This window comes from Lepisma saccharinum, chromosome 26, assembly GCF_977018435.1.
Source record: "Lepisma saccharinum chromosome 26, izLepSacc3.1, whole genome shotgun sequence".
NCBI lineage: Eukaryota > Metazoa > Arthropoda > Insecta > Zygentoma > Lepismatidae > Lepisma > Lepisma saccharinum.
In genome coordinates, this window is record NC_139254.1 from 3,898,575 (window position 1) to 3,912,789 (window position 14,215).

Here is a 14,215-nt window from a genome sequence, read left to right on the forward strand (position 1 = left end):
TATACATGGAATAATTCTGACAGCCACATTAAATCATGTATTTCCCACGATTTTTTCAACTTCTATCAAAACAGTTTGCATTACAGAGCAACGTGGCAGGGTTCTAACAGGAGATGAGTGCGTATCTACCGTCACATGGGAGCCGCATCTTAAGTATTTGTCGCGCGAGGTGTGTTTTGAATTCCCAAGCTAAGTGCGCACCATCGGCATTTGTCGAGCGAGAAATAATAAAGCTCAGTTATTAGGGCATCTGACTACCATGCGAGAGACCCAGAGTCGTATCAAGCGGGTACCTGGAGGAAACTTTTGGGGTAAAGGTAGCCAGGACCATGGTGCTGATCACTTCACCCCCACCTTCGGCCGTGATCAAGAAAGTGTGGGGCCCTGACTCCACACCCCCCTAGATGCCTTCATGGCTTGGTGATAAGCACAGAGGAGCACTTTACTTTTACTTTTACTTCCTCAAAAATCTGTTCCAATATATCAAACTGTCACTAAAATACGTAGACCATGTGACCTGCAATTTAAAATATTAGTTTGAAAGCACAGTGGAAGTGTACGTTTTGGTATATTTGGCAGAAAAATGTTCTAAAACAAAAACGCAAATTTTGGGAAATGCAACACTAACAATCCAAAAAAAAGATAATGCCAATTTTTGGTGCCATTATATATCAGTATCTGCCACTTGAGATTGCTTGATTTAAAATTTTTGGGTCCGTTGCCATTTATGGTCATTATGCACCCTTCAGTATACATATATGGGGAAAATTTATTTGTCTAAAACCCTTACCTTAAAATCAAAAGAGGGTTATGGAAAATAACTTCCAAGATATGAAATTCTCACGAAGAGGCTTAGGCCATGTGACTTACAATTTGAAACAGTAGGTTAAAAACACCATGAAGGTATAATTTCAGGTATTTGCTAGAAAATGCGCTAAAATGAAAATTTAAATTTTGGGAAAGATAACTTTGAATAGTAAGAAATAAATAATAAATAATACACCAATTTGAAAAAAAAATAAAAAATCAAGGCCCCTACTGATTAGGCATAAATGAAACAAGAATATGAGTAGTAATTTATTGCATTAGTAACAGTGACTCCTAACCTAATTTTCGGCATAATCACCACCGTTGTTCTGGCATTTGGAAGTGAAGGTGTTCATCCAAACAGGTTTCATCCAGGAGACCCAGTGGACACTTTGACAATGATGGAATGAGGAATGCCATCAACCTGTGCACCGTCGGCTGTCTCTCCCAGATGGAACCTGTTCAAATGAACACCTACTGTTGCTATTTCTGTCTGAACCAGCCAGCATTCCAATGACAACGAACCTTCCAACGTCCTAAGCATGGAAGAGTCCTTCACGTTAGGACAGAGCTACGAACTGAAAGTGGTAAATACAATATGTGCCACATATTCGTAACTACGTTGGTGCAAAGCATAAACTAGTTCTTAATTTGTTAAATTTTTATTGTCATTTACTTTATCTTCGTGCCTTAACTTGAGAATGTTGGCACACAATGTTATTGTTCTTATTATGTCATTGTAGAGATGGTTGCCGTCCATACGTTGAAGTGTACCAAGCAGAAGAGCGAGTATTGTGTACATTGCAAGAATATGAAAGAATGAGGCTATTCAACATTGCTGAGGGAAAGGTAAGCATTGTGAACAGACACATTCCTTATGCATTACACAGTGGCAGCTTCTGCCTATTTGCACAGCCACACATGCACAATGCAAATAAATCTGCATGCAATTAATTCACTTATTCACTGAATGCCTTCTCCGTCAATACATCAGTGTTGCCACACCACTTTTCCTTCCATTTGCTTCCATACTTCACCATCATTTCTGCCTGCAATCAATCCTTCAGATCGACTGAAGCTTGCAGTTTTCGGAGTGATTTATACCTCTTGTTCTTTCCGGCATGCGAACTAGATAGGCTCTTATGGCAAGGACTCACATTGCACTTAACCGTAAGGATGCCCATATAGGTAAAAAATTACCCAGATAATTTTGCAAACACTAAGTTGCTGACCAAGGCAGATTTATTAAGAAATAAAAACACTTAACAAGTAATGTTTCAACCCTGTATCAGGGTCTTCCTCAGACGAAGAACTAAACTACTACTACTACTATTTTTGTTTTAGTTCTTCGTCTGAGGAAGACCCTGATACAGGGTTGAAACGTTACTTGTTAAGTGTTTTTATTTCTTAATTATATTACTAATTTTGAAATATATTTTTTCATCACTTCCGATGAGTGTCTGAGACCACCCTTCTCACTACCTTTCCATTGAGCCCTTCCAAGTGTCGGGACCTTGAATCGGCTGTTCGTTTGTTAGTTTCGCTCTCAGGACCGTAGAAACATTGCTTGGGTGAATTTCAGGACCGTAGAAACATTGCTTGGGTGAATTTCACCCAATGCATGTTCATATGTTTGGTATTCAAACATGTTCCTTATTTCTCATTTTAATCAATTGTATGATTCAATGTAAATATGTAAAATTATTAAAATCAGATAAACCAATGAAGATTACTATTTACATGCTTTAAAACAATTGAAATTCACACTTAAGAAGTATTTTTTCTTCAGAGTATTTTTTACCAAGCCCATGGCAGAGAGCACTCATCAGTTTTCTTATTCTTCATCTTTTCTCAATTTTATCTTTCAGTAATGAAATAAAAATGTTCAAACTTAATAAAATTAGATTAATCAATGAAGGCATTATTTTTCGCATGCTTCAAAGCAATTAAAATTTGGACTTAAATGATAATTTTATTTGTTGGAGTTTTTTTACCCAGTGTGTGTACTTATGCCATAGCAGAGAGCATGCATCCTGCTGGGTTAAAATATGTGAAAGACTATTCCAAGCATACACAGGCATGCCTGTGACATCATGCAGTGTTGTAATCCTGTTCCAGTTGAGACTTTGTGATTGAGAAGAGAGCAACATGCACGCCTTTGTAAATTGAGGCAATTTTGCTTTAGAAAAAGGAAATTTCGTTGATACCTTTCCCCATCTCACCCTGTTCTGGGCATGGTAGCATCATGAAAACCTTCGAGTACCTGGTGTAAAACCAGTTGAATCTGCCCCCCCCCCCCCCTTTTCCCTCCTTACCCCCAAAATCCCACGTACAACCTGTCATCCGACAAAATGATACAAGCAAGCATGAATTTGCTTTTGTATTGAGCTTTTCTTAAAACTAACATTAACCAGTGTAGCAAACTTTAAAACTTTGGATTTGTTGTGATTATTCAATAATAGTTGACTCATTTATTAATTCGAAAAATACTGAAAGTCTCAGAGGGTCCACTCCTCTGTGTTCATCCTTAATCCTCGTATGGCCAGGCTTAACTTTAATATAAACATTAGATTCAGGACGATGTTTGTACTGTATCACAAAGAAATTTAAACATAGATCATTAACATTGTATCTAAACATATCTGGCGGTTACGTGGAGATAGGTAATTTACTCTGATTACCTTACTTTTTATTTTTCCACGTAAATTTCCTTCGCAGTCGATTTCGCCAACCGTCTGGTGGCTTCGTCAGGTGTGTGTGTACATTTTCGCTGTATTGAAAATGGTGTATACATGCTTGACGAAGCCACCAGACGGGTGGCGAAGTCGATTGTGAAGGAAATTTACGTGGGAAAATGAAAAGTAAGCTAATCAGAGCAAATTATAGATCATTAAATCAGACTGGGTTTTCATTATAGCAGATCAAACTATATGTAAAATTTGATGTTAAAAGACTAAGTAAATAACAGAGATCCCCCTCCCCTGTCTCGAAAATGACATAGTCAGTCTTAAGTTCGGAAATAATAATGTAGAACCTTTGGATTGCCAATACAATTAGCATCATTAGCTACAGTCACTACTGTGAATCACAATATCTGATAATTATTAACTTACTGAAGGCATATTGATGAAAATAAGATTCATCTAAAGTTTTTTTGGGAGATGTAGACTCTCATACATGGTTACTGCATGTGTATATGTATTTGAGAGGTACTCAGTATGCTATTCAGTGGTACTGAGAGAATGTTTTGCAATTCATTCAATTGTTCTCTATTTTTTCTTATGTTCTTAGTTTCAGTTCTTGCTTAAGTGTGTAACATCCTGAGAGTAAATAATAATAATTGCACCGTGCTCTGAGCAAGGTTCCATACATTCTCGAACTTTATTCTCACTGGGAATTGAACCTTCACCTTTATTATACATTTACATGCATAATAAATTTATTAACCGCAGAATTTTGAAAAAAATTATCGTTACTAATCAAGGACTGGAACTTTTGAGCATACCTTGTTAAAAAACATCTCCCACTGCCTGTTATGATGGATACAGGTTTTGCCCCTACAGGTGACAATTCCGCTGAACGTGCATGTCCAAGGAGATGTGACTATCATCATGTACCACGCGAGGAACATGTTGGGTGGCGTCATATCACAGGGGAAGCCGACTGGAATAAAAATAGCTCAGGTTCAGTTTCACACTGGGTTCATTCCAGAAGAAGAAACAAGCCTGCGATTTACAAAGTAAGTGAAATTCAGATTGTCAAATATGCGTTGTGTGTGTGTTGTAAGGAATGGTACGGGATGCATATTCTTTCCAAATTATAACTTGATTGAAAGTTATGTTGAACGTTGTGGTTTGACCAGGAATCGAACCCTGGTCTATGATCTTTTGCTCTAACACTGATCTCTACATAAATTCATAATTTCCAAAGCTGAATTTTGTGTTATTGAAAAAGAGTTCTTACCTGAATTATTGTAATCCAACATTTCACCAGTCACTTGGCTTCTCAAGGGTAATTAAAATAGTAATATATAGCCTCTGTGGCTGAGTGGTTAGCACAGCATGCTGCGATGCCAGGGGTCCCAGTTTTGAATCTGGCCTGGGCATGTTTTTGAGTGTCCCTTCATCAATTTGATCGTATCATCACTCATCCTCATCTTCGCGAAGTAAAATAAAATGATCAATCAATCGGTAGTCTGTGCCAATGTTCAACACATGTAATTAATTAAAACTTGGCTCGCACCATGTGCCAACATCATGATAATGAAAAAGAGTATAGTAGAACGTCGTTTATCTGCATTAATTGGGACAGAAGGTTATGGGGATAACGATTTTTGTGGATAATCAAACATGTGTTTATTTAACAAAGAAAAACATGTACAGTACAGGTTTATTTTATACATACACATTTAACAAAGAAAAGCATTTACAGTACACAAAGAAGCACTCTTAAAAAACAGTAATGTACTGTACTGTACTGCTAGTTTCTGATAAGAATGCTAGGTTCTGATAACAATGCTAGGTTCTGATAACAATGCTAGGTTGACAAATTTAAAGTTGCTTGGCAGGTGTTCCCACCCCTTCAGCTTAATTGTTGCAGAGTCCGTTACTCAACTTTCCTTCTGCAGGGTTGCCAGTCCATTTAAAAAAAAAAAACTAAAACACATCTAGATCCAATGTACAATTGAAGAAATTGCTTAAATTTGTTCAAAACTGAATCTTGCTTTTTTGAGTGTGCGGATAATTGACGTGCGGATAAACGACATTCTACTGTACTTTCATGTGTAGGCAATGGTTTAAAAAATATAACAAGAAGTAAAGAATTGCATGCTGCAGGTGAAAGGTGCAGGATAAAACTTCGCCACCTACATGTGCAAGTACTTCTGTTTTGATGATCTTGAAGAATCCAAGTTGGCCATGGTGAAATATTGTATTACAACCAAGTAAGTCTCTCTTTTTTTTTTTTAATAATATTATGTAGCATGTGCCAAGCTTTAATTAATTTTGTGTGCGTTGGCACAGATTCCTGAAGACCAGGTTTGATTCTATGCGTGAGCCACAACATATGTAAACATAACCTTTCAGTAAGTTCTATTCTAACTTATTTTTATACTTGTAAAAATATAATTGATGTAAGCTGTTTTATGCAGTTTATTCAGTTCCTTGTAGATGTTATTTTTTTTTCAAAGGTACAATAATGAATAAGAGAAATTTCAGTAAAAGTTTAATGTGCCCCCATTTGTATGCTGTCAGGGAATAGGCTAGTGATTATAGGTTTAAAGGTCTCTATTTTCTTGTCAAAAGTTCACTTCATGCTATGTTAAGTGATAAAATCTTAAGTGCTTCTTTTTCAATGTTTTTCTTAATGCAGAGGGGAGATAGATGACATCCAAGAATCGGATCGCTACCAGGAGAGATTCATTGCAATAGTGAATGTATTTGTGTCAGATGTAGACCGGAAGCCTCCAAAGCCTATGCCGTGGGAGGACCACAACCCAAAGAAGCTGTCTCCGGATGTATTGTTCTCTACTCGGATTGAAATGGAAGAAAATTTTGAAAACTTCGGTGAGTATACTGCTACGTAGTCGTTCTTCAACCTTTTTTTGATATCTCTGGTACATTTTTGGTTTTCCACCTTTCTCTTTGTACATGAAAAAACACACAGAAAGAGCATGCCTGTGCCATTTACAGTGTACTATACCGTGAAGATGACACACATTAGAGACGTTATCCAACAGGTCAGGCCCTCACATTATTGATGTTGTGCTAGAGGCGGTGCTCGAAGTAAGGGAAGATGCGAAGGAATGGTATCATGCCAGCTAGCAGAATTTTCACAAAGCATCCTCTCAGCAAACCCCAAGGCTCAAGCACCCCCCAGCTACCATATTCCATTTCATGTGTTGGCTGGAGGTGTTGTGATCAGCACTATGCTCCAAGTGTCTTTTTTAGCCCAGGGTTGTCTGTATGTATTGGTTTACGGTGACAGTGTTTCCATGTGGTGCACAGCAGAAGATGGTTCCATCAGGCTGGGTGAGCATGCCTTTTAAAGTAAACTAAAGTAGTTTTGTAATAGTATTAATGTTTTTGACACCAATTGTAATTTTTGCAGTCAATCGACCTGGTGCCAACTCCTCCCCGTCAGTTCCTCAAAGAAACGTACAGCCGCAGCCTCCTCCGAGACCTCCACCGGCGACTCAGCCCTTGCAAGACAAGGAGAAGGTAAGTTCTCATGTTTTCCATTAATTTGACTTTGTGGAAGAGTGCATGCTTTAAAGCAGTCATCCGAATGGTGCAACACTGCCTTTTGGGTGTTAGGCAAGTTCTGTGTTTTGTGTTGCACACTTTTTTTTTAATGATAGATAAAAATCACAGGAAAGTAATTTGCAAGAAAAGAAAAGGTGATGAAAATGTGATTAATTTTCCCTGAGTATTTCCAGATTTTATCCCAGCCCAATCATGAGTGTTCTTTGTTAAATGGTCTTTCATTGATTTCATCTAATTTTCATTCATCTGATCGTTGCTGTTGCAATTAAACTAACGAGGCAGAAGAGCGACGTGAGATAAGAAAAAATCAAATATGAGGATCATTAAAAGAAAAGTGATTCCTGCCTACTTACATAATTGTAGAGGATGAGGTTACTTTATTCCTCCGTAATAGTCTCTGACCGACTGTAGCACATGTTTCCAAATTTCTGGCAGTTTCCTCATACCGTCAGCTGAATCCTTTTTCTGTATAACACTGAAGGACCACCCTAAGAAATGCACTAAGTCATCGATGGTATTGAAGCGACGTCCTCATAGAGGATCTACTAGCTTCCAAAACAAGTCTAGTTGCAAGAGTTTATGTCCATACTATAAGGATGTGCTGAAGCCGATTACAGATGTATGAAAGTCAGCAGAAATTGACACATTGGCATCGGCAAAAATTCGATATTGAAACCTGTACAGATAATACTAGAGTTTACCTTCTAATAAGTTTTATATTTTAGTTTTCTAAGATTTATTGAAAATTAGGTTATGATTCTTCATCACTGTAGAGTTTTTGTAATAAAAGTTTTGCAAACTTCAGAGGTTCAACCTACATCAAAATCGGAAATAGAACAATACATTGCTGAACCAAGTAGTCCTCGTGACCAGTATCCGCTGTTGTATTGCAAATTAAAAAATGAGTACCTAAACCTGAAGCAAGTGGTGAGAAAATACTTGGGCATATATGCTGCATCAGTAATCAGTGTTGCTGGACAGATTTGCGATAAAAGAAGAAGTAAGTTACTTCAAGAAGTGCTTCCAAAACTCGTGTTTCTGAAGTTGATTCTTCCAGCATTAAATTTACTACATTAAGAACAGGAGTTCATTTTGCATTTTGAAGAACTGCTTGTGTACTAATGTTAAATCTCTTGAGAATCTTATGTTGTTCTTAAAGGTTCACATAACCACTTTTTGTAGATGATTTGCATCTCTTGAGAATATATATGTATACAGGGTGTTTCCAGGCTGATGATACAAACTTTCAGGGATGATGGAGAAGGACACATGTATCAATTTGAGATAAGGTAATACTTTTATTACCTGCACAAGTTTCACAAGCTGCTACATTGATTGATTTGTTGTTTTATGTCCAATTTATGCACATTAAGGCTAATCGGGACAACCTACAGTTTAAAGTGGGATCCGAACCACTATGTGCATCCACATTCACAACAGTTGTTCAAAGTGGTGTCCCCCAGCTTTGCTGCAGGCATGACATCGTTGCACAAAGTTCTTGTGTAACCATTGGAATAACCCAGGGGTCGTTCGAACAATGTCACAGGCAGCGAGAATTCTTGCCAGGCATGTCTCGACATGTGTCTCGTACACAAGACTTTTAACATGACTCCCCTGCAGCGAAGCTGGGGGTTGCCACTTTGAACAACTGTTGTGAATGTAGCAGCTTGTGAAACTTGTGCAGGTTATAAATGTATTCCATCTTCATTCAGAGATTTTCGCTTATAACTTTTGACTAAGTCGTTTCCGGACCAGGGTTTCTTATCTAAAATTGATACATGTGTCCTTCTCCATCATCCCTGAAAGTTTATATCATCAGCCTAGAAACACCCTGTATACATATATGAAATAGAAATGTACATAGCAAATTTATTTTTGTCATGCTGAAAATAACATCACATTTCTGTTGAATAATCTTATGTATTGGAATCAGTTTAAATATCAGTTCTAAAAATTATCGGTGAGTACATCGGCATCTGTAAATTTTCAGCTTCGTAGCTTTAGCACTTCTCAATCGTACCGCTCAAGCAGTTGCCGCATTAAATTTGCAACATGGCACCTTGAGTTGTGGTACAGCACAATCGGATGTCTTGCCAGAAGCGTTAGTCGTTTCCAAATAGCTGGATGAAGGCAATTCTCCATAAAATTACTGTAATAGTCACTGTTCACAGTAATTTCGTTCGGCACTGTGTGACAAAAGAAAACAACTTCGTAGTCATAGGCCACAAGAAGCATCTCTTTAACCTTTTAACATATATTTGAGTTTTTAATTTTAACAAACATATTAAATCCCGAGTATACTCGGTGTTATTGTATGTTTACTAGCACTTCTTTCGTGTTTCATTTAGTTCTTGTGATTTTCGCTAGATATTGCTGTAATTGCTTTTGTTTTGCATTGCGTTCTTACCGTTGACAGTAGCATCATCAAGTCTGACAGTTCCAGCAGCTACCGCTTTTCTTACGAGTGTTAGAGGTGTCCTTGTACAGTATTTGTTCTAATGTGCCTTTTAGTTAAATGTTGAGTGATAATATGACTTTTCATTTGTAGCTTCATGTGAGAGATCATAAAAAATGCTGTTTATTTTCATCACGAATATACTCGGGACTTTAAAATTAGTACTTTTGTGAGGTCAGTATTTCATTGTTGTTCTTACTTAAAAAATAATCTAATAGGTGCCATGATTAGTGTACCTAAGTGCTTATTACATTTCGGCAATAAAAAAATTACATGAAATTTGAAGCCTATTTTTTATAATAATCTGTATGTTAAGAAGTTAATTAATGTTCCTGGGTGTTTGTTGGAACTTAGCAGCCTTGGTAAATCAGTATGGCGAACCATTTTAACCACTGTTGGATTTTGAAGTACTTCATCACCATAAGCTTCCTGACACTTAACAGCATTTTTTCAGGTGCAACTTGAATTTTGATGAACGCACTTTGTTCTTTTCGTGAGAATATTGTTTTAGATTGCACTACTCAATACAGCTATATTCAGCACATTGCTGTCAACACATATCAAGCTGTGGAACTATGACATGTCAGGTGTAGATAGGGAATAAAGCCATTGTCTGAATCCAGGATTAATTTTTGCTACCAGTGACAAAACAGTGGGCATATTGTTGAGGAATCACTTTTTTTAATTGATCTTCATACAATGATTAAAAAGAATACTGGATTGGTGTGTTCTGGATAAATTGATAATCAGTATGTCATTAACACTCACTCACTTTATCTGCTGTCTCTAATTTACAATTGTTATTTTTATCGTACTTTCTGTTTGTGCAGGGAAACGTAGAGGAACAAGAAGGTCTGCTAGAGAGTGATGAGGAAGGAGGAGGGGACAGCTGTAGGACAAACACAGTGCCATCGAAGCCCCAATCTGCAATGGAAGCGGACTTACTGAACCTTGGCGGTGTCGGGGGTGGTGATGGTGGTGGGCAGTTTACCCAGATGTCGGACAATATGGGCTTTCTCAATATAAACAGTAACAAGTTATCTCAAGCTTCCAAAGGAGGGGACAACGTGGATTTGCTTGGTGGGTTTGGAGGAGAGTCCGGCGGGATTTCGGCACCACCTCCAGCTTCGGAGAACATGTTCGATGGATTTGATCTCTTCCAAGGCAGCAAATCAGCCGCCACACAGCAGCAGGCGAAAGCACAACCAGATTTGTTCGATCCTTTTGGAACAGGAAATGTTCAGGTATGCAATTATGCAAGAAGTACCATGAGTTGAATGTAAATTTAATTTGAATATTACTCCCTCTGTCCCATAATTATAGTCCGGTATGCCAAAATGGTAGTACAGGAATGACAAAGAGGCAGATGGAAAGCACAATTTGTACTGATCCTGGGGTAGTAAAGTTGTATGACTCATTCCCTTGTTTCATGTTCTTCTTCTGTATACACCAATGTCACAGTTTGAATATCGGGCAATTATTATGAGACAGCAAACAAAGGTGTACCGGACAATAATTATGGGACAGAGGGAGTATTATTATTATTATTTTCCATTTTAAAGTTAAGTGAGCTAATAAAGATATTTATAGTGTGAACACAAGGAAAAGGATCTGTGCAGAACTGCATGTTGTGTGTCTTGTACTCGCATATGGAGGGGAGAGGTAGTGAGAGCAAGCTTCACTGTGGGCAGAGCTGAACGGATGGAGGGGAAGATGCATGAACGCTTCTGGCTGAAGGTTCTTTTGTTTGTATTCGCTATGTAGCTGCTAAAGAAACAGTTCATATTATTTGTAAAATGCCCGTGGCTATATACAAATTTGCAAAGATTTATATATCTTCTAGCATCCTGTGTTTTCCATGGGGTGCCTGAATCCCAGAATAATTTTGGCAATGAAATTTGAGTACAGTAGAGCGTCGATTATCCGAACGTCGGTCAACCGAACGACCGCTTAACCGAACTGTGTACTCGCTCGCACCTGTTACTCTCCCACCCTACCGTCCATCATCCCCCTCACTCCCAAACCAAGTTTCCCACAGTAGTCGCCGCACTGAGCCACCGCTGGCGGAACATTGCTTCTAATGGGGCCTTCATAAGGCGCTGCTGACCGGCCAAGCCGCCAGTCGCTGTGTTTCAACAATCAGCACACTTCTGTCGGTGTATGTATTGTTCATGCAAAATGCGTATGTAATATGTACATATTTTTGTTTAATAAACTGTACCACATACTATATATTCCTACTAAAGTTGCCTTTGTACGTTACTTTGTAATACTTAAAGAGATGCCTGTTTTTATGAATAAATTTACTGTACAGTACTTCTTTTTGGCAAATAAACATGTACAGTTCGATTATCCGAACAAACCAGTTTTCCGAACACCCATGTCCCCCAATTACTTCGGATAATCGACGCTCTACTGTACTACTTTTGATACCGATGTTGGGTATCAGAATATACACAATGAATAATTCATGTATCAGTATTGGCCCACTCCTAGTGACAAGATCTGGACACAGGGTTAGTGGATTTGGTAATATTGTGGCTTTTATGCATTCATACACTTATTTTTAGTGTTTCTTGAATGGTAGAAACATTTACCTTCATTAAGAATTTTGCTACTTTGTGAATATGCTGCACTAAGTAGGGTAAGTGTTGTGAAAGATGGGAGAGGCATATTTGTAACAGTGGTGGTGCACGATTTTATCAATGCAGTTCATGTGACCTAAAGACACTGGGAGTATTAGTAAAAGGTGCCAACTGCTTCCTCTGGGTGTGCAGTAATTGCAAGATGCAGTAACTTTATTTTTTGATGCAGATCTCTTGCCAGTTTATGCTAGCTTGTCATGTCGTATTTGTTTGTGCATATAAGTGTGTGTGATTTATTTTTCAGGGAGCGATTCCAACCTCGACAAGTCAAGGGAACTTCGCTGCATTCAACAGCGAGATGCAAGCCAAGATCAACCAAACGAACCTTCTCGGAGGATGGAATTCCATGGCAAAGGAAGCTCCTCCCGTGTTTAATGTATCACCCAACAATCTTGGTCGTCCTGCACCGTCTATGCCGAGAAATGCGAGCACTCCAAACTTAGAAAGTAAAGCAAAGGATCCGTTTGCAGACTTAGGTATGCACTCGTTAGTTTTTCTGTCATTTCTTGCCATACTGTGTGTGTGTGTAACACTTTTGGAGAGAGGTTGCAATGTAGCATTCGCATGAGCATCCAATTTCAGAAACCTTACAGGCAATGTCATTGGTCTACCATGCAATGACTTGAAGCTGTCCTATGTTCAAATCCTGGATGTATTCCCTCATTTCATTGGAGCTGAGCCAGTACCAGTTTGAAATGATGCCGATTCTCTTCCTCATTCTCACTAATATCCATGCTTGAAATTTTAACAGTTAAAAGTTATTCAAAATATTAATGTCAGTATGAAAGTAAGTTATTCAAAATATTAATGTCAGTATGAAAGTATTGCATTGCTATTACCTGCATTGATTTACTAGAATTTTGCTTCAAAATATTCAAGAATTACATCGTAATGTTACACTGACTGCCACTTAATCAGAAAATCCATTTTTACGCACAATAGTGGTGCAAAATAATGAAAATTTAAAATTTTGCGTAATTTCAAGTGCAAACATTTTGCTTGGCATTTTTTTGTGGACCTCAATACAACTCCTGAAATGTATTCATGAATGAATTTGAACGAATATTTTTTGATGTCAAAATCAGTGGTATTAGCCAATGCATCAGAATTGGTATTGTCGTATCTCTACATTTAATTCGTCATTCATCATTATTGTGATAAACCTAGAGATGTTGAAAAGCTAGGTATTTATATTTTTCACATTTTGTGTGAACTTTTGTGCCTCTAGGGGCCGGTTGTATAAACATCACTAACTGGAGATAAGATTTGACCTATGATCCGGGAATAAACTAAGATGAAGCTTCTATCATGTTGTATAAAGCTAACTGTCAATTTGTTGATCATAGATCAAATCCTGATTTGAATAAAGAATAAATTTGAGATGCTGGACATAGTAAATATTTGAACATATTGCAAATTTAGTAAAATCATGTAAATTAAATACTAAACAGCCATTTATTGCTTGTGTGAGTTCCACGTGGATGATTTGTCATTGACAACGAAAGCAACTATCGGTTCTCGGTTGCAAAGGGGAGAAAATATGCTTGCATAAATAGAATTTTTTTTAAGTAATCTGTATTTCATTTTAATGCTAAAAAGAGATATAACAACTTTCTTATACTCGGATTTGGAGCTATTGTTCATGTGAGGAGATGTTTATTATATTTATTTTGTGGTTACTCGATAACGTGGTACAGGTGGACCATTGCTTCCTGTAAGTAGCATACGGAATTTTCATTGCACTTAATTGAATAACCTACGTTTTCAAATGTAAGATGTGTTTGTGTTTTCCCGAATGGAAATAAATATTGAAACGACAATGGCGTTTGTCCTCTCGGATGTAAATTATGCCCAAAAGAAATAATATTCGAAATAAAAGAAGATATGTGTTGTAGAAGGAGAGAAAGCTTTACCAACTATGACAGATCATAAGTTCTCTAGTTGAAAATGTTGTATATAAAAATAATCACGCTGTACAAATTACAACTTTGCCAGCAATGTGTAAAAAACTACAATGGCAATCACGCTGTACAAATTATAACTTT

General features: G+C 37.6%; 1 protein-coding gene across 3 annotated transcripts in view; it reads left to right on the plus strand.

The window, feature by feature from the left end:
• aux (cyclin-G-associated kinase) overlaps positions 1-14,215 on the plus strand; it is an 87,250-nt gene that overhangs the window by 47,442 nt on the left and 25,593 nt on the right. For 2 of the 3 annotated variants that reach the window (XM_083112334.1, XM_083112332.1), the window contains exons 13-18: positions 1,551-1,656; positions 4,356-4,546; positions 6,178-6,371; positions 6,916-7,025; positions 10,356-10,769; positions 12,415-12,646. In XM_083112334.1, coding sequence (XP_082968460.1) covers positions 1,551-1,656; positions 4,356-4,546; positions 6,178-6,371; positions 6,916-7,025; positions 10,356-10,769; positions 12,415-12,646 — 1,247 coding nt within the window. The remainder of the gene's footprint in view (positions 1-1,550; positions 1,657-4,355; positions 4,547-6,177; positions 6,372-6,915; positions 7,026-10,355; positions 10,770-12,414; positions 12,647-14,215) is intronic. The other variant, XM_083112333.1, reaches the window with a different exon arrangement.